We start from the raw sequence: 20,260 nt of genomic DNA, 5'->3' as shown, positions 1-20,260 counted from the left end.
AATTATCGAATTCAGAATAATTTTTTTCTTGAAAATAGTACATTTCACTCAGTTTATACATTTGATATGTTTGTGTTCTACTGTGAATAAAATATGGGTTTATTAGATTTTTTTTTTAATCTTTACATTCTGTTTTTACTTACATTTTACCCCGCAGCACAATTATTTTGGAATTGGTTGTAATTGTGATTAATTTTATTGTATATCACTGCACACAAACACACACAAAACAATTTACTATATTGTCTGCGGTCAACACACAGCATCAGACAGGCTTTTGAATCTTGTGCAACATCTGTAACCACAAGTTACGTAATCTTTTTAATCATTTGTCTAGTACAATTTTATATTTTTTTTTACATAATAATAATATCATTATGTAAAAAATATATGAAATTGTTCTAGAGGGCAAAAATCTAGTCTGAAGTCTCTAGGCAAAAGTCTAAATGCATATTGTATGGGTTTTATTTTTATTGTTGAATCTATTCAACATAAAATACATTATAGGGATTGTGCAATGTTTTTGCAATTTCTATTCCTGTGCATATATGTAGCGAGAAATGCATATATTCATGGAAAGTGACTAAGAAATGTTTGAGAAATGAAAGAAAAAATAGGAAGAAAGAAAATATTACTGTTGGTAAGTCCAAAAAAAAAAATCTCTGACCTATTCATGTTAGGTATGCTGTTTCCATGTAATGTTGGTTTTATGCAAACAGAACTGCTATTAATGTTGCTGCCAGGATTTATGTCTGGTGTAAACAAAGTCATTTAATTATCATTATACTGCATAACATAAAAGATCTATTAATATACAATTAAAAAAACTGCCGTTGTGTTTTGATACTACACAACGATGCAAAAAATCTCTTTCAGTTGCTCATTGCACAACACCTTTTGAGATTAATGGAAACATTTCTTATACAAAACAGTTGAGCTTGATTTTCTGGATACTCCTACAAAGATCTTAAGTTTTTAAAGATGTCATCAGTGCTGTGAAGGTAAAAGTGAGGTTACACTGAAGGACAGGTGTGATGTGCTTTTTAATCATTTGCTTCAACTTGTAGGTGCTAGTATCACCTCCAGTGTTTTTAATGAGCTCATTTTTCCCTAAGTCAAGACTATTCATAAACAAGACCTGTTATGTTTTGTGGGTATGATTCAAGTGAATGTATTCTGTACAAGGTTTGAAATATGCCTAATTATATTTCCATGTGAATCTTTTTCAAATATTATTTTGCAGTGTACTTGAAATACTCTATTTCTTCAACATGCCCCTTCAAGAATTTCCACTCCTGCATAGGTCATACTGAGACCATACTAAATGGAAACAATGTAGAGACCAGTCCAAGACCAATAATTTAGCCTAAGTGTCTTTTTTTTTTTTAATTCTCATAATAAAAAGCTGCTCTTTTCAGGGTTTTTTTGGGGGGTATTTGTCATTTTTTTTATACACAGTTCTTTATTTTTATTTGAGGTTTCTGGATGTGTCTTTCATTTTCAGGAGTGAGAGCAGTGTCCTTCTCAGAGTGGGAGAAAATCAACTCCGAGGAGGTGCGGAGAGGAGAAGCTCTGGGAAAGCCCAGAGAGAAAGTCCTGGATGTGAAAGAGATGCTAGAAGTAGCCTGGTCCTGATTTGTCTCACTATGTGGTGGTGTAAATAAATAATGTAATCATTTACATGCAAGTAAATAGCATTTCATGAAGCTCATGATTGGACATCAAGAAAAACAGAGACACTCTTTTAAGATGACGCTCTAGTCGAACAAATGCCATGCAATTGCTAGCTTTAATTACAGCTGGGATTAATCACATTTTAGCCCAAAAAATTGAATGAACAGTGGTTTGTGCACTCCGGTGATTACGTTAAAGTTAAGGGCTCAAGGTTCTCATGAGTGGCAGCTTGAAGATACTGGGGCTTAACCTCTGAACTACCATCAACCCTGATGTTTATGAGGGAGGTCTTCTGTGTTTTGTAGCATCTCCTGGGTTAAGATTAGGACGTGCAAGCTGACAAAATCTAATTAGAAGGAAATATGCCTCACTTGGGAATGTACTTTGATTATAACCTAAACATCTAATTAAGAAAATAATATAGTGCATTAAACTTGTCTCCCATGGAAGTGCCAAAATAAACACAGTGATAGTGAAATTTGCCCAAATGTGGTCAGATTGTTGCTTGGAACCTCCTTAATAAATGGGCACAATTTCACAACTTTTATGGGTTGCCCCATCAGATAAAGGTGAATAGGTTATTTTTGAGAGATATATATATAAAAAAGCACAATACATAGATTTTAATGTCAAGTTCCTTTTCATGGCAAAAGTTAAACTTGGCATTATCAAATGTTGCTAAACCAGAAAACAAGAATTATGCAAGCCAGGTTATAGAAAACAAAGATAAAATAGAAAACAAATATCTACTGGATATAAAGATGAATGTATGGTGAGCATCAGGGAAATTTTACTTTTAGCTGCTTCACTCAAAATCCTTGTGCGAGACTGTGTGAGATCCACAGGATGTCAACAAAATGTGAGCCATTTCTGGGTATGTACTTCCAAAATAAACCCAAAGTTGAACTAATAGTGATGGTAGAACTGGCCAGCACTCGGCCCAAATTTGGTCAGATTGTTCCATAGAACCTACTCAGTGTGCACAACTTTTTACCAGACAGTTCTACGGGTTGCCAAAAAACAGCATAGTCAGATGAAGATGAAAAAAAAGAATAGCAATAGGATGCATGTGTGGCCCCTATAAATAAGATGCAATTATTAAAGCAGGCACCTACATCATGGCTTTTGATATAGACAAACAGCAAATATGATTTTGACAGTCTAACGTAGTTGATTAATGTAGGCAGAACACAACTCCAATGCTTCAACAGTCGTAAATATTGTCATGGAACAAGCTGCAAAGACAAGTTTTTGAGAGGAAAGACATCCTGTGCCCATCTCATAAAATCAAGTTTAACATCAAGCTTTCACACACTAGAGAACCAAGATTGCTGTAAATTTGTGCAGTATAAATCTCAGACAAAAAACTGTTTCAATGGATTTCAACTAGAACATTTTATTCAGACAAATTAGTTGATTTTCCAAGGTTTAAAATGTAATTTCTCCTCTCATTAATATATAAACAATGTTGCTTCGTTGACACAGAATTATGTGCTTATAAAGACAAGGCATGACTTGTAGAAACAACCAGAATCCATTCACACACACTTAAATACTCGTAAAATTTCACATATGAAAGCCACGTGGCACATCGCCAGGAACAAGTGACATGACAGAGCATGAAACCAAAGTGTTGTGGTATAGTGGTTAATTTTTCTTCCCACATCCCTCAGCTCACAGATTCAGACCTTCGAGACCTTTAATATACAAAGGTATATTAAAAAATAGCTAAAAGTCACTCAGCGGATGAATGTTGGGATTACTCTTTGTGGTATGTGCTGAGGTAAGGATGGAGCTGTAACACGGATCGAATCAAAGATGAGGCTGTTTCAAATTAGAGTCTCTGATAGAAAAGGTCATGTGATTACACTGAACTGGTTTTAAATATACTTCTTTTTCTAGCTTAGTAAAAAAAAAAATACTATTGAATAAATAACGAATCACAAATTGTGAATGCTGTTATTATGCCCACTCTTTACCTTTTTCCAAATGTATAAACCAGGTGGAATTATGTGGAATGTGCGTCAGAGATGGCAACAACAAATCAACAATCCATTTTTTTTCTGTTGGGGATAAAAGTCTGGTAAAAACTGTTTTTGTTAACATTCTATTTCAGAGCATTTCAATGCTCATCTGCTGTTTTGCATGTCGTCTTCTCATGCACTTTAGCTGACCATGTGACCTTCTGCCTGCTGGGAATTTCCAGGAAATCTTTTTTGTTTTGGCTGAAGATAATTCAATATGGAGCCTGATGTAACACATTGCAATGCGTGCACAGATGCACTCGGTGTGGGTGGAAATCACTGCTGAAAAATCTGGAAATTCCAGTGTCCATTAAAGGTGTTCTTGCGTCTAGATGTAGCGTGACCAGCGTACATAAGTTGCATCACGCAACAGGGTCTCCTGTATTCAAATTGTACTCTTGTGTTCCAACTAGGTTAGGGGTTTTTCCCTGGGACATGGTGAAGTAAAGTTTTATTGACAGCTTTTTTATGTCCTATTATGTTCCAGTGGTCACAATAAAGAATTTCACACAGTTTTTTGCCATTATTTAGGTAGAAGTTCCTGTATTCTTGGTCCTGATAATCCTCCAAACTTCCAAAATAATTGAGCTAAAATGCATCTGGTCTGGTTTTGAAGAATCATTACAACACTATTTACTTTTGAATTGAAACAAATACCTGAAGTGAAGGTGTGCCACATACAACAATATAAAGACTTTTTCTTTTGAAGCATTTTTTTTTTGTTGTTATTCCATAACAAATATTAATTTGCTCATTATAATACACTGTTTCGATTGGAACTCGTTCACAGGGATGTGTAGCAGATGACCAATTATATAATCTAATCCCAATAAAATATTATTTATTACAATCATGTGCCATTATTTTAACAGTATTTAATAGCTTAATTTATTAAGCATGTGACACAATGGAGAGAGTTGCTTTCTGGGTATTTAGGTCATGTCATGTGAGGTCATTAACCCACACGTCACCCAGTTACTGAAATAATAGACGTTACATATTAAAAGATTTGTTGGACCAACCTGTGAAACCGGAGCATGTCTACATGAAATTCTGCAAGTCAAGCACTTCTGGGTTCTAGAGGAACGTTGTTTCATTTCACTGGGTACTGCATCAGCTATATATGGTTGAAATGACAATAAAAGCTTCTTGACTTGACTTGACTTGACTTTTGACTTGACTTCTACTTAAAGTCTCCTTAGTAAAGTCTACTTTCAAAGTAACAGCTCTACTTATTTCTCCACTAAGGTCTAAAGTAGTTTCATGTCTGCCAAAAACTGCTTTGTAGAATGAAACACTTTTCATGGTTGTAAATACATTTTATTAGAAATTTCTATAACAAATGTACAGCATGTTTTTTTTTTTTGTTTTGTTTTTTAGTAAATGCCATACGTGTGTTCGCTTCCACCTCGGTAGCGGTCCATGTAGCGAAGAGGCTGACCGTGAGGGTATTTTTTCTGCGGTGGATGATATACAGGTGGCCGTTCATACTCAAACACTGGCTCTTTCATATCTGTGGAGAAGAATTTTTTTTTAATAATGTGGATGAATATAGAAGCTGAATATTACACAGCACTCGGAAAAACAGCTCTAGAAAAAGGACTATTGATCTGTAGCAACCTCTGAAGACTGAAATAGAAACCAGGGTCTGACTTGTGGCTTTACATGGGTTTTTACTTGTTTTGGCTTAAAGTTCTTGAATTTTCTAAATCCACAGGCTGCTTTTGAAATCTTTTTTACTTCAAATCCGATCGTATAAATATTGTGATATTTTGCACAATGATGCAATACAGCATGAGATGGTGGGTGTGACTGTGATCATCATGAATCAGAGTCTGCTTAGGCGTGATGCAGATATTATTTACAGTAAAAAACTCCATGTTATTTGTATGTTAAATGGTCATCATTGGCAAAGATAAAAGTATTTCACAGCCAGAACAATGACTGTGGACACTCTGTGGACAAAAGTATTGGGGCACCTGACCTTTCCTGCCATATGTGGTTCTTCTACAAACTGTTACCACAAAGCTGGAGGCACCCAATTGTATAGGACGTCTTTGGATGTGTTATAATAAACGTTCACTTGAACTTGGAAATGCAAACCTGTTCCAGCATGGCAATGCGACTGTGCACAAAGCACAGAGCTCCATGAAGATCTGGATTACATGGTTTGGAGAGGAAGCTCTTGAGTGACCTGCTACAGAGGGATGAACACTGATTGCACCCCAGGCCTCCTCACTTCACCTACATCAGTACCTGACTTTACCAAAACTCTTGTGGCTGATGCACACAAATGTGCATAAGCACAATTCAAAATCTAGTGGAACATCTTCCAGAACAGTGGAGGAAATTATAAGAGCAAATTGGGACTAAATGTGGAATATGATGCTCAAAAAGCACATACCATATGACCTGATGACCAGGTGTCCGCAATAGAGTAAATTATTTATTTATTTAAATTTAGCTTTGTGTCATGACTCGGATATCATAATCTGCACTAAATCTGAAAAGCGTAATAGAAATTGTACATTTAAAAAACAATTTGCAGAGTTGGCTAACCAAACACTGTGTGTGGGAGTATGTGCGCATCCTTACTAAATAACATGTGGAAGGTGTTTGTGACCGAGTTGTCCCATTGGCTCTGAAAGAAAGCTATTCCAGCAGGAGTGATCAAATCCTCGTGCTTCCTGTAAAAGTCCAGGGTTTTGAAACTTCGCTCCCGGAGGCTGTAACTAGAAACACACACACACACACACACACACACACACACACACACACACACACAATACTCTTGGGTCACTGTGAAAATTTTTTCCAGTTTACATCAGTGTATGTACAAGTATGAACAAATAGGCAGGCAAACTTTTTCTGTGAGTCTGGTTTAAGCTGTAATAGCAGAACATTTATTGTGTTTATCTTGAGATAGTGGTTAGGATGCGGCACTTTCACCGCCGCGGCCCCCCGGTCACGGCCCGGGTTCAATTCCCGGTCAGGGAATCTAACCCAGTCATTAGGGTTGCACAAGCCAGTGCACTCTTAGTGCCGGTCCCAAGCCCGGATAAATGGGGAGGGTTGCGTTAGGAAGGGCATCCAGCATTAAAACATGTACCAAATCGAACATGCGGATCATGAATACGGATGATCCGCTGTGGCGACCCCTAATGGGAGAAGCTGAAAGAATCTTGAGATAGTAGGATTTTAAAAGTGTGGAAATCGTTGTACGAACTCAATTAAAAAAAATGGTTTATTTCTATGGAATCGTTAAATTAAAACAAACAAACCAAACAACCCCCACCCCACCCCAAAAACAACAATCAATAACAGTTATGTTATTCAGCCAGACTTTCATAATGTGTTTTAACCTCATTGGCATCAATTGTCTCAGTGGATTACAATAGTGGACAGTAATAAAGTAAATTTAATTCATTACTTAAGTAGCGTTTTTGCGTATATCTGTACTTTACTGAAGTATTTCCATTTGGGGAAACTTTTACTTCACTACATTTACTTTTTACTCAACTACATTTTGTTTCTTATCATCAAGCAGAACATTTTGAAAGTAATAACTGATGGCAGAAGTTTGAAGTAGTTTGGGGCCCCATGATAATTTGAATAGATATCAATAAGTGTTTGACTCATTAACATCCCTCTTTGTTAAAATCTTTTTTTGTTTAGTATTCGCTTCGAAAGACTGCAAAGATTTTAGATAATGAATTTGTAAAATCAAACTGCTTCTGTGCATGACTATTGGAACATGACATCCTAAATCACCTGTCCAAACAGTGTAACTACTTCGAGAAGTCCAATCCTTTTGAAAACCAGTATGCAAATTTGGCTACACAAAGACTGTGTATGGGTGTGTGTGGGTGTGTGTGGGTGTGTGTGTGTGTAACCTGACCAAAATAGTAGTCGGGTTAATTAGCCAGACTTTCACAGTGTGTTTCATCCTTATTTTGACATTTAAATTCTTGGGAAAAAGTTTGGCTATGTTCCTTTTACCATTGAAAACTCCCTGTTTTTCCATACAAACACCTGGAGTTTTCCCACACAAAATCCTGATGGAATTGAGGGGGTTTTGGCTAAATAATCAATGAGATAACTCACATCTGTTTGTTTATTATTTTATTAAATGATGCATGTTTAAGGTTGAGAATTAATTACAGTCGAAAGATTTACTGTAAAAGCTTCCAGATGCTTTGGGTTTCTTGCACACAGGAAAGATGACACCTAATGGCCAGATGACAGCCAGCACTTGAAAATGAAGTGTCATACTCAGTCATTCTGTTCCATAAGAAAATATCAGTGGCAGTCCGTCAGGGCCATTAAGGCCTTCCTTCTCTGGGTGCCTAAATATGAGAAGAATCACTGGCTTATGTTAATATATTTTTGTCAATGAATATGTTTTTAATTATTCCCAATAGTTTATCGTCAATTTAGGTTTTTTTTCTCGGTTGCACCGCTTCTAGTCTGTTTACGTTGGAGTTATTTTATCCAATCAGATATCAGCAATCACCTACTGCCAGAGTCAAATAACTCTGCCTTGAAGCCTTCAGAATTAACTATGCAGGTGCCTGTTGAGTAAATGACATTTCTTGAAGCTGCTGTGTTAACCAATCGGATTTCGAGTTGCCGGCACCAGGGCCATCAGGTGTAAAATAACATCTGCATTTTCTTGTAATTTGATTGGATGGTCAGAGATACCTGTCTGTAATGCAGCGTTCTGTTATACTCTATTTCTGCATACTATTGATGGTTTATATAGCTGTGGCATCATAATGAATGTATTAAGAAATGGACTGATTCTTATTTTGGTGGAGTGGGATGCACGGCCTGCCACTGAAAAATATACATATTCTTCTTTTTCCTGAGAAACCACAACCTCAAGCAAATTTTTCACCATAAAGTTATGCCTGTATCGGTCGGTGTATGGGGAGAGTGGTAGCTTAGTGGTTAAGGCTACTACTACTTAAGGATACTAATCAGATGGTAGAGGGTTCAAGCCCCGGTATCGCCAAGCTGCCGCTCTTGGGCCCCTAAACAAGGCCCTTAACACTCTTTGCTCCAGGGAATTTCACTGTGCTGTAATGTACATGTGACAAATAAACGCTATTCTTCTACCTAATGTGTGTGCTAAAGGATGTTTGTATAATATGAGATTAATACAACAGTCCTGTTATTTTGCTAATAACGCTCAGAATACCATACACTGTGAAGAAGAAACGCACATAAATGAACAAAAGGTGTGGTTTTATTCCATACAAAATAAATCTATGTTTTATGCTATACTACAGGAGACTAGCTAGGGGGTTCGGTTCCAGTGTGCTTTTGGCTTACAAATAAGGGAATCATAAGTCAATTTAATATTTATTTTACTTAGCAGCGGATGGGGAGAAATATAAGATATAAACATATATAAGATATTGAACATTAATATTGCAAAATTTTAAAAAGTAAAAAAAATCTGAATAGGCAATAGGCTTCTACACTACTGAAAGCATTTCCAGTCAGAGATATTAAATCATAACGGTGATTGTGCACCTCATAATCAGCGTACATTCTATTAACAAAAGTTTGGACACCTGACCATATAATTCATATGCCCATTTTGAACAGTCCATTCCACATTTAGACCTAATTTGCTGTTATAATAATCCCCACTACATTTAGGAGTGTGGTTGTGGAGAATCTTGCCTGCTGTACAGTCAGCGTTCCAACCACAAGTGAAGGAAAAATATGCTACCGCATCCGAAAACATCCTATATAATCATGTGCCACCAAGGTTGTGATAACAGCTTTAGAAAGAACCATAAATGACTAAAAAATTCAGGCGTCCAAATACTTTTGTCGATAGAGTGTATCCGTGGCATTTCTATCAGAGTCTTGCAAAGCTAACAGGGTAATTTGGCAAGGTGGAGAACTAAAGTAAAGGTAGCTTTTTATTTGTTACATGTACATTACAGCATGGTGAAATTCTTTCTTTGCACATCCCAGCAATGTTAGAAAGCTGGAGTCAGAGCGCAGGGTCAGCCATGATACAGCACCACTGGAGCACAGAGGGTTAACGGCCTTGCTCAAGGGCCCAAAGGTGGCAGCTTGGCGATGACCCCCTGACCTTAAACCCCCTGACCTTCCACTCAGTAACCCAGAGCTTTAACCACTGAGCTCCCTTCAAATTCATCTAACTAACGCATGATGTGTGTGATTCCACTGTCTGGCAGAGAAGTGCTATTTGTAATGTAAAATAATGTAGTGCAATATTAGTTTTTCTATAGCATATAGTAATCATAATATATAGTTTTCTGCACATAATGCTGTTAGGTCATCGCCAATCATTTTCTCATTTACATCACTGCATACACAAAGCGAACATTCTGAGTCCAGCAAATTTAATCGGCCTTGTACATGCAATGTTTGGGAAATGAATTGAAATCCGGTTAAAAACTGCAAAGACCGGACAATTTATCATATATGCAAATGAAGGGCCATGTATATTAAGTACATCAAAGATAGTTGACCAGACTACAACTCGAGTGTTCGAGTGGCGCTATTGTCTCAGCAATTTTGTGATGTGTTATACTGTTACTGTAAAGTTTCCATTGTAAGACAATAACAATAAAACATTTTGCAAACAGGCCTCGAAAAGTCCACAGTCTACTTTTCAAAAAGATCGTTCAAACTTTCTATTATATAATTATCTTCTTCTTTCGGCTGTCTCATTAGTGGTCACCACAGCGGATCATCTGTTTCCATACCCCCCTGTAATTTCTGCTTCGTAACCCGCATATTTGATTTGGCATGTTTTACGCTGGATGCCCTTCCTAACACAACCCTCCCTATTTATCCGGGCTAAGAGAGCACTGGCTTGTGCAGCCCTAATGGCTGAGTTTCTATTATATTATATAATATTATACACTGTGCATTTATTATTAACCCTGTTATCCTTCGGGGCAATTTGGGCCCCATTTACTGTTTACTGTCTCTAAATATATGTGACTTTTTTTTTTTTTCGTATTTAGTGAATTCAATAGGGAGAACTGAGTATAAATTACCGTGATGACGTTTTCAATCCTGTTATCGGTTTTGTATCAATGTTCTTTGGATGGAGGCAATTTGTCCCCAGGCTTTTCAAGCTGTAAATCATTAAGAATTTGCGCCAGAGTTCGCAAGACATAAGGCAGGGGAAAACCCCACCAAATACACCTTCAGCCACGTCCAAGAATTAAAAAAATTAATCAAGCACATGACTTCAAACACCATCGGCTGAAATGGACATGCATGAGTTGACAAAGTGTGAAGGACATGAAAGGCATGTTGGAAAAACTTGGATGTGACCCACTAGAACATAAAAATTATTTCGGTCACAGTCTGGTCAGTGTATCCGGTAGGGTTTTCCACTCCCCCACGTCAAGTGAACTGGTCACATTGCAAATTGCATTACTCATTTTGGCGCAAGTGTACAACAAGCAACAGCAAGCCTTTGTAAAGCTGACAATGAAAGGGCTGTATTTTCCTGCCACTCAGTCTCTAAGGTCATTTAGGTCATTGGGGGCATACAATCTGATGGCAAAGAAACAATATGAGTGTGGATAAAAAAAACGAAAAAATCAATGATGCCCAGGGACAAGTGTGTTTTTACAATTTACTGTAAATGAATGCCAAAATTTTATTTTGTGTGCTGTCCCATTAAATTATACATGCCAAGCAATCCGGCCTAATGTGGTATCAATATAAGGGCATGCATATTTCAGCTGTGTCTGAAACATAGTGGACACTTGTAAATCCCCAGGGGAATGACCTATAAAAAAATAAAAATTGTACTCTTTCTCCATCCTGTTCATAATTGTAAGACGTTAAAGGATGTCCTGTATGTTTTTTTCTTCGCCTACACTACGGTAGTCACTGTAATATCCTGCCATTGAGAGAAGGGGATGTGGTAAAGGACTACGCAGAGAAAGCAGAGGTTAATAACATGAACAGAGTAGCTACTGCGGCATAACTGCATGGTGGCCCCTTGCTATTTTTTTTTATTATATATAATTGATGTGGGCACTTTCAGTTATGGTACGATATAACAAAAGGACTGGGAAAGTGGAAAACAGGAAAGGAGCATTTTCCTGGAGCACGCAAACGAAGACATGTGTGTTTGGATTGTGAGGCTGTGGTTGTATAAACTCTTAGATCATTGTAAGGAATTATCTCATCATCTGCCCCCTAGACAGGATCACCTTCTGTCGTATAGACATTATACCCCCCGAATTCGGATTATTCCCACAATCATTAGGTCATGAAAGTCGCCTACGACAGGCAGTGTTGAGAAAAAGTGATTTTGATCACTGTTCAGATCAAGAAAACCAAAAAAAAAAAATGGTGTAACTAAATACTGTTACTGAAGCTTATTTAATTGACTTAAGAACCTATACACAGTTCCTGTACATGCCCAAAATACCCACAATTATTTAAAAAACATTCGCACTTTTCTAAAGCTTTTTCCTACACAAATGATTAAAAAGATTATATAAAATGATCTCATTTTTGATCCCACATCCAGCAGTATAAACCCTAATCTGACATACCTGCGGTGTGTGCGCTAAAAGATGTTGGTGTGTTACGAGATGACATTGGTTCTGTAATTAGGTACAACATATCACAGTGATATCTCTGCTTCTTCACTGAATAACAGGTCAAGAGTTTCTGTGAAGGTTGCAGAAGCTATGATTCGGAGATATTAAGTATAATCATGAGACGCAATAAGTTTATAAAGCTGAAGGTGAGAGCGCCGCATCCTAACCACTAGACCATCAGGGAACATATTCAATACATAAACATTTACATTATTATTTTGTACTATTACACTGATGAAGGCATTTTTGTCAGCAATAACAAAAATGTTTACTACTGTCACTCTCTCCATCCATCTGTAAACTCTCTCGGAATGCATTCAAATCCGCCATCACTTACCAGGGGTTCAATCTCATCTCACTGCTAAAGTCAACAACTGCATCCTGCTTGAAGAGGATGAAAACGTATCTGTGAAATCCTGTTCCCTTGGCAGGAAATGGGGCTACGTAGGGAACAATCTCATTACCAGAACACATGGCACTGGCAGGAATATTACCGCTGCAAAAACGGAAAGAGGTTGCTCTTGTCAGCATATTCATTAAAATCACTGGATAAAAAAAAACCTCAAAGAGCCCTGACATCATGTTACTTCTCCGAAGTGACAAAAATAGACAATTGCTTATTTTGCCGCATTATCAGAAATCCCAATGACAGATAAACTGCCTGTTTATAAGTTCTGATACCACACTGAATATCCATCTATATTTAAAAATAATTTTGATACAGAAAGTTAATGTTTAATATCTACACTATTTCTAGGCCCATTTTTAATAAATAAAAAAAAAAAAAGTTTGACAAATAAGAAAAAAATCTAAAAATCAGAAAATATTCCTTAATTAACTATAATTTGCAAGTGAAAGTTTCGCATTAGTTAGAAAATATATGCAAAATATGTGTCTGAATCACAGTCATGGGCTCTGTAAAAGCAGCCAAGCCTCCAGCATATTTGGGGGACAAAGATAAATTAGAATGGAAATACTCACATAAGCCAATGTACATATTCCTGCTCACCATCCTGCAAATGTTCATCTGGGAAAATGCAGATAAGCAAAAACAACCATGTTAACAACCGGCATCGCCATCTTGTGGTGTAAAATAAAATTGCATCCACAGGTGGATGCAATACAAAACGTAGCAGACTCTGGCAAACAGACTTTTCCTCAAACGTACAGCCATCTGGGATCTGGATTGGTAAAATGCATAGAACAAGAAAATCTACAGCAGTCACAGTTTTACTGAACACATTTTTACCTGGGCTTGTTAGCAGCAACGTCCAAAGAGAATTCTCATCTGCCTCAAAGCTAACACGAGGTGCTGATGAAGCCTGAACACAAATTAAATAAATCTGGGTTTTTTTTTCAATAAACTAAAACTTTTACATACTATAAAATAGCACCTAACTGCAAGGGAGAAACACGGCTCTGTTCAGTTCAGCCTCACCTGACTAGGTGATAAATGATTGCCGTAATGCACCGTGGCACTGCTGTCGTCAGCATATGACACCCTCAGCATTACCCTTGGAACAAAATAAGCCATTGGAAAAAGGTCTCTGTATATTCCATAGTGCTCTGCCAGCCTCTGTATGTGGTAAGGACCATTCGTTTTCTCCCATTCCTGCTTCACTTGGTCCAGAGCAATGCGAACTAGAACATAAAAAAGGGGGAGAAGAACTTAAGGTCGTGCTGAGAATAAAAACAAAGCAGCACTTCAAAACCTGATACTCATATCGACCTTATTCAAGATCAACACATAATCTTCATATCTATCATTAATCGATCAGGAACAAATAATAAATAATGAAAACGTGCGTACACGTGAGTAGACGAGCGTCTCTCTCCAGCTCTGGGTTCTTTTTGTTTTCCTTTATGATCTTTCTTCTTTCCCGAACTTCCTTTACCCTGGAGGGCCGGCAGTAAGGCAAGCCAATGTCCACCGGCTCAAAGTCTGTTGATTCAAGTTATATTTTACTAAATGCAAAAATATTAAGTGACCCTCACAACAAACCCTACATCAAAAACTAGAGGAAACAAGTTTACCTTGGTCAGCTTTCTGCTCCACATATTTCCTGTAGGTCTTCCACCAGACCTCTTTATTATTGGTTTCCTCTGCAAATCTCAGGTAGCGGGTGTAACTGCCGTATTTATCCACCGAGTCCAGGTTTTTTAAGTCTATGTCTTCATTTGGCATTTCACCGAGTGGCGCAGTCCGGCGACACAATACGGCTATAACGTGACGAGAAAACAAGACGGAACGTGGTTTTACATACTAATATATATATATACATACTAATATATATATATATATATATATATATATATATATATATATATATATATATATATATATATATATATATTAGTATGTAAAACATCTGGCACTTTGATCATGTGTGACATCATTGCATCTTCAATTTCAACTACATGCTTTCAGGGCAAAGGCGGCTCCATGTTTACAGATCAGTAGTTCAGGTATTAATGGCATAATGATGTAAAGTATAACAGCTGCCTCTGCTTAACAAGCGTATTCTAAATTGATTTCCACTGAGAAAAGCCCTAAGCAAAGTCAACCCACGGAAAGCTGCAGGACCAGACAACATCGCAGAGTGCTGAGGATGTGCAGTCCAACTGGCAGATGTTCTCACTGACATCTTCAGCATCTCTCTGAGCAGCACCGTGCTTCAAGACCACTACTACTGCTTGACCACTGCTTTAAGGCACAGCTTCCACCACACAGCATCACAACCTTCTACAGAGGGACCATCGAGAGCATCCTGAGCAGCTGAAACACTGCCTGGTTTGGGAACTGCATCTCTCAGCAGATAGTGAGGACATCTAAGATCATCTTCAGGGTCCCTCCTTCTTCCATCATAGACATTTACACCACAGGCTGCATCCGTAAAGCCACCAGCATTGTGGCTGACCGCAAACAACACCTCGAATACACACACACTTCACTTTCCTGTGGTACAGAATCACTGAGGCCTCATATACAGACTGTGTAACAGTTTCTTTCCACAAGCCACCAGACTTCTCAACATAAAGGAACTGAACTGATACACACACAATCACATTTTTCTTGTCTCATGTTGCCTCTCTTTTTTTTGTTTTTGTTTTTTGCACTAAATGTTGCACTTTGTGTTGTTCGTGTAGAGTTCTGTGTAGTTGTGTTTCTGTTGTTAATGTATGTTGTATGCTGTAGCAAATCATGAGCGTGGGTTACTGTCTGTGTGAAGTTTTTAGGCATGTTCTCCGTGTGTGTGTGTGTGTAGGGCGCTCTACAAAATCATGGCAGTAGTTAAACACTAAAGTTTCCATCAATTAACACTTTATATACTGTTGAATACTCCACAAAGACTTCATGATGAAACTATAATTTCCTGGCTACACACTTGCACTCTTATGACAAGATTGTACACAGTTATAGAAGGGATTTATTCATAAATCACACTATTCAAGGTCACCTAGATGAGGATTGCTCTCATTTTGCTCATTGGCTGGAGTTTCACCAAGCGTGTAACGTGTCACTCCTATTCCAGGCTTTGGACCCACCAAATCTCTGACCAGGTTACTATAATGAATGAATAAATTAATGAATGAATGAGTTGGGCGTGGTATAAAAAGTGGTATAAAAAGTGGCATGGTATAAAAGTATAATATATATATATATATATATACACCGTAATTTCCAGACCATAAAGCGCACCCATATATAAGCCGCACCCACTGAATTTTACAAATATTTTTATTTTTAACATAAATAAGCCGTCTACACTAATGTACTTTACACAGGCTTTAACGAAAGACACGTTACACACGGTGTAACGGGTGAAATATGTTGCGCTTCCTTTAGGAGCATTGCGGTAATTTGGGAATAGCATGCCACTGCATTTTTCCGCTATTACTGCGTGTAATACATAAACACGTTAATGTATGTTGAAAGCTCATTAGAGTTTGTGCTTAGTTGTGTTATTAAGCCGCTATGTTATGTTTCTATCTGTTGTTTCGAAGATTAAAGGCACATTCACTTTCCCCAAATAGTCTGCACTAATGTGGTAAACGAAAAATGTGGGGTTTTAATAAATTTTAGCATTCGGACACTTGGAATTTTGAAATGTAGAAGAGTAAATACCTGTTTGTTATTGAATAAACGTTTTTACAGGGCAGTCTTATATTTCTTTTTTTTGTTTGCAGCTTCACATTTAAATAATTGTCTTTAATCGGATGAAAATACTTTCGACAGAATTTTGTGGGAAAAAAGGGAAAGGGTACAAAGTCAGGCACAGCAGCAATACATTCAAGATTTCTTCAAGACGAAACCATGTCAGAGACGGGTAGATGCAGTAGAGTGCAGTTGAGAACGGTTACTGTCTGTTCAATGGTTTTGATTAATGATTTATAAAAAGAGAGATGCGTTGTCCAGGCACTTGTGCAGTGCCATTTGTATGTCATCCCACATGATTGTTCCCATGGGCCCCCCCTCACTGGTTCTTGGGCCCCCCCTGTGCCACCCTATTAAAAAAAAGAATCCTAGAATCACCCCTGGTCTTTATGACCTTGAAATCAGAGGTGCATTGTTGCGATCACTGTCTTCCAAACACTATATTTTGTGGCATGTAAGAACTCAACACTAATCCATTCTTCTATTAATGCAAACAATGTAGCAAAATGTAAATGTAAATAAACAGCATCACTTACAAATAGTGATACTCACAGGAATATGAGGGATCATGATATGGAAATCTTACATCAGTGATAAAAAAAAAAGATCAGAATGAATTGATGAAGAAAGGAATAGCAGGAAATAAAGAAATTAGATGCCACAAATAATTAGATTTTGTTGGTAGACAGGGGGGAAAACCGTGTGCACATGATAAACACTTCACTACACCGGTTAGGTGTAATGTGACATTAGCACCAGGCTAAAGGGGAAAATAATATATGACATTAACAGATAATACACAAAATAAAAAAACACAACAGAATCCTGACTAGGAAATTAAGCCACAAAACATGACTCACATGCTGTTTGAAAATGTTTTGCGCTATTCCTGGACCCTAAATCTGTCCCGATGCGCATCAACCGCGCCGCCGTCCTCTGTAGCGCCATCTTGGAATACGCTCATGAGGAGTGACGAGGCACACACAACTAGATGGTTTCTGCGTACTACGTCACCGACTGTCCAGCTACGAGCGTTTGCATCCTGGCGAACCTTCAGACTGGCTAATTAGCATCACTTCGCTGTTAGCATACTATAGTAAGTACGGAACGTTTAGGTTTTTGTTGCAGCTTGTAGACAATATTATCATCTTTGCGAACTCGTTTCTTTTTTGCGCAACATTTTCATTAGTAATAATGGGCGGGGTGACAATGAGCATACTAGTGATTAGCTTGCTGCTAGCTTGCTCGCTGTCAGTACGCTGTGTGTTTATGTGCTAGTTAGATGTTCGGGCTTCTGATTAGTAAATGAATGATAAGTACAGCGACACCATTAGTTACAATAAATATTGTCAGGTTGAATGGGAACGTCGGTGGACCGCCACTTTCAGGTCTCTCCTGAGATGTTCAATAGGGTTCAAATCAGGGCTCTGGCTGGGCCACTCTAGGACATGCACAGAGTTGTCCCTAAACCACTGTGTTGTCTTGGCTGTGTGTTTAGTGTTGTTTTCATGTATGAATGTGAAGCTTCAGCCCAGAGGTCCTGAGCACTGAGGAACAGATTATTTTGAGGATATTTCTGTACTTTGCTTCTTTCAGATTTTCTGCTGCATTAAAACGCCTCCACAGCACCATGAATCCTCCACTTATCACCTGCCACCATCATTCTTCACTGATGAGATGGTTTTGGGCAGGTGATAAGTGGTGCCTCATTTCCTCCAGAAATAACGTTTAGAATGGAAGTCAACCAGTTCAATCTTGGTCCACACATTCTAAGAGTCCTTCAAGTGCCTTTAGGCAAGCTACAAGTTGGCTTTCATGGGTTTTGCAATGAGGAAATGCTTTCATCTAGCCACTCTGCTATAAAACCCTGACGGGTTGTAGAGGGCTGCAGTAATGGTTATCCTGCTGAACCTTTGTTCCATCTCCACATAGGATCTCTGGAGCTCAGTCAGAGTGACCATCGGGTTCTTAGTCACCTCTCGTATTAAGGTTCTTCTCCCCTGATTGCTCAGTTTGGCCAGGTGACCAGCTCTTGGAAGAGTTCTGGTTGTGCCACTCTTCTTTCATTTGAGAATAATGGAGGCCACTGTGCTCTTGCCAATCTTCAGTGCAGCATAGATTTTTTGTAGACTTCCCCAGATCTGTGCCTTGCAACAATCCTGTGTTTGAGCTCCCTGTCTGAGGAGAGGTGTGTGCCTTTCCAAATCATGTCCAATCAAGAGACTTTTCAACAACATTTAGAAACAATGTTTCTTAGTTGTTTAAAAACATTCCAGCAATTATTATTAGGAGTAAGACAATGTACATGTGTGTGAATGAGAAGGAGGGCAGTGGAGTGGTGCGGTTGCAGGGAGAAGAGGTGGTGAAGGTGGAGGAGTTCAGGTACCTGGGGTCAACACTGCAAAGTACTGGAGAGTGTGTTAGAGAAGTGAAGAAAAGCATGCAGGCAGGGTGGAGTGGGTGGACACTGACAGGAGTGATTTGTGATACTCTTCTATCTGTGAGAGTGAAAGGGAAAGTTTATAGGACTGTGGTGAGACCTGCAATGGTTTAAAGACAATGGCATTGAGTAAAAGACAGGAGGTGGAGCTGGAGGTAGCAGAGCTGAAGATGTTGAGGTTTTTGTTGGGAGTGATGAGGATGGACAGGATTAGAAATAAGTTTGTTAGAGGGACAGCACAGAGACGGCACTGAGACGAGGTGAGGGAGGCGAGATTGAAATGGTTTGGACATGTGCCTTAGGCTGGCCACAATAAAAGACCACTCTAAAATGTGCAATTTGACTGTATTGGGGGGGTCTGAAAACTAGTCAGTATCTGGTGTGACCACCATTTGCCTCACGCAGTGCAACACATCTCCTTCGCATAGAGTTGATCAGGTTGTTGATTGTGGACTCTTCTTCAATGGCTGTGCAAAGTTGCAGAATATTGGCAGGAACTGGAACACGCTGTCGTATACGCTGATGAGGACGACAAGCATGCAGATGAGCTTCCCTGAGACGCTTTCTGACAGTTTGAGCAGAAATTCTTTGGTTATGCAAACCGATTATTGCAGCAGCTGTCCAGGTGGCTGGTTTCAGACAGTCTTGGAGGTGTAGATGCTGGATGTGGAGGTCCTGGGCTGGTGTGGTTACACATGGTCTGCGGTTGTGAGGCCGGTTGGATGTACTGCCAAATTCCCTGAAACGCCTTTGGAGACGGCTTATGGTAGAGAAATGAACAGTCAATTCACGGGCAACAGCTCTGGTGGACATTCCTGCAGTCAGTCTGCCAATCGCACGCTCTCTCAAAACTTGTGTGTTAAAACTGCACATTTTAGAGTGGCCTTTTATTGTGCTCAGCCTAAAGCACACCTGTGCAATAATCATGCTGTCTAATCAGCATCTTGATATGCCACACCTGTGAGGTGGATGGATTATCTCGGTAAAGTGCTCACTAACACAGATTTGTGAACAATATTTGAGAGAAATAGGCCTTTTGTGTACATAGAAAATGTCTTAGATCTTTGAGTTCAGCTCATGAAAAATGGGGACAAAAACATGTGTTGTGTTTATAATTTTGTTTAATCTATATTTTATATATATATATATATATATATATATATATATATATATATATATATATATATATATATATATATATATATATATATATATATATATATATATATATATATATATATATATATATATATATATATATATATATAAATATAAAAACACACTTCTCTGCAAAAGTTTAGGGTACAAAGTTTACTTTCTGAAGTAAAAAAAAAAGTAAATGAAC

At 38.2% G+C, this 20,260-nt stretch overlaps 3 protein-coding genes across 4 annotated transcripts in view; 2 read left to right on the top strand and 1 right to left on the bottom strand.

The window, feature by feature from the left end:
* Window positions 1–1,680, top strand: part of fdxr (ferredoxin reductase) — a 33,206-nt gene extending 31,526 nt beyond the window's left edge. Inside the window, exon 12 of the mRNA XM_046854461.1 lies at window positions 1,505–1,680. Within this exon, the coding sequence (XP_046710417.1) occupies window positions 1,505–1,635 (131 nt within the window). The 3' untranslated portion in view covers window positions 1,636–1,680. The remainder of the gene's footprint in view (window positions 1–1,504) is intronic.
* A 3,322-nt stretch (window positions 1,681–5,002) lies between these two features.
* Window positions 5,003–17,492, bottom strand: mrpl38 (mitochondrial ribosomal protein L38). 2 transcript variants are annotated; one of them, XM_046854462.1, is made up of 9 exons: window positions 17,336–17,492; window positions 14,354–14,539; window positions 14,130–14,261; window positions 13,758–13,960; window positions 13,569–13,641; window positions 13,301–13,346; window positions 12,657–12,815; window positions 6,294–6,430; window positions 5,003–5,211 (listed from the first exon to the last, which is right to left on the bottom strand). In XM_046854462.1, exons 1-9 carry the CDS (start codon window positions 17,421–17,423, stop codon window positions 5,075–5,077), a joined length of 1,161 nt encoding a protein of 386 aa, XP_046710418.1. In that variant the 5' UTR covers window positions 17,424–17,492; the 3' UTR covers window positions 5,003–5,074. The 2 variants fall into 2 exon arrangements, 1 of the variants encoding a protein (XP_046710418.1); XR_006926522.1 differs by lacking the exons at window positions 5,003–5,211; window positions 6,294–6,430 and adding an exon at window positions 7,808–12,530 and having other exon boundaries at window positions 12,580–12,815.
* trim65 (tripartite motif containing 65) overlaps window positions 17,470–20,260 on the top strand; it is a 9,494-nt gene continuing 6,703 nt past the window's right edge. The window contains exon 1 of the mRNA XM_046854460.1: window positions 17,470–17,571. The gene's annotated coding sequence lies outside the window, so the exon portion shown is untranslated. The remainder of the gene's footprint in view (window positions 17,572–20,260) is intronic.

This window comes from Silurus meridionalis, chromosome 7 (assembly GCF_014805685.1).
Source record: "Silurus meridionalis isolate SWU-2019-XX chromosome 7, ASM1480568v1, whole genome shotgun sequence".
Lineage (NCBI taxonomy): Eukaryota > Metazoa > Chordata > Actinopteri > Siluriformes > Siluridae > Silurus > Silurus meridionalis.
The sequence above is the reverse complement of the archived record's forward strand: the minus strand, read 5'-3'. Positions and strand labels throughout refer to the sequence as shown.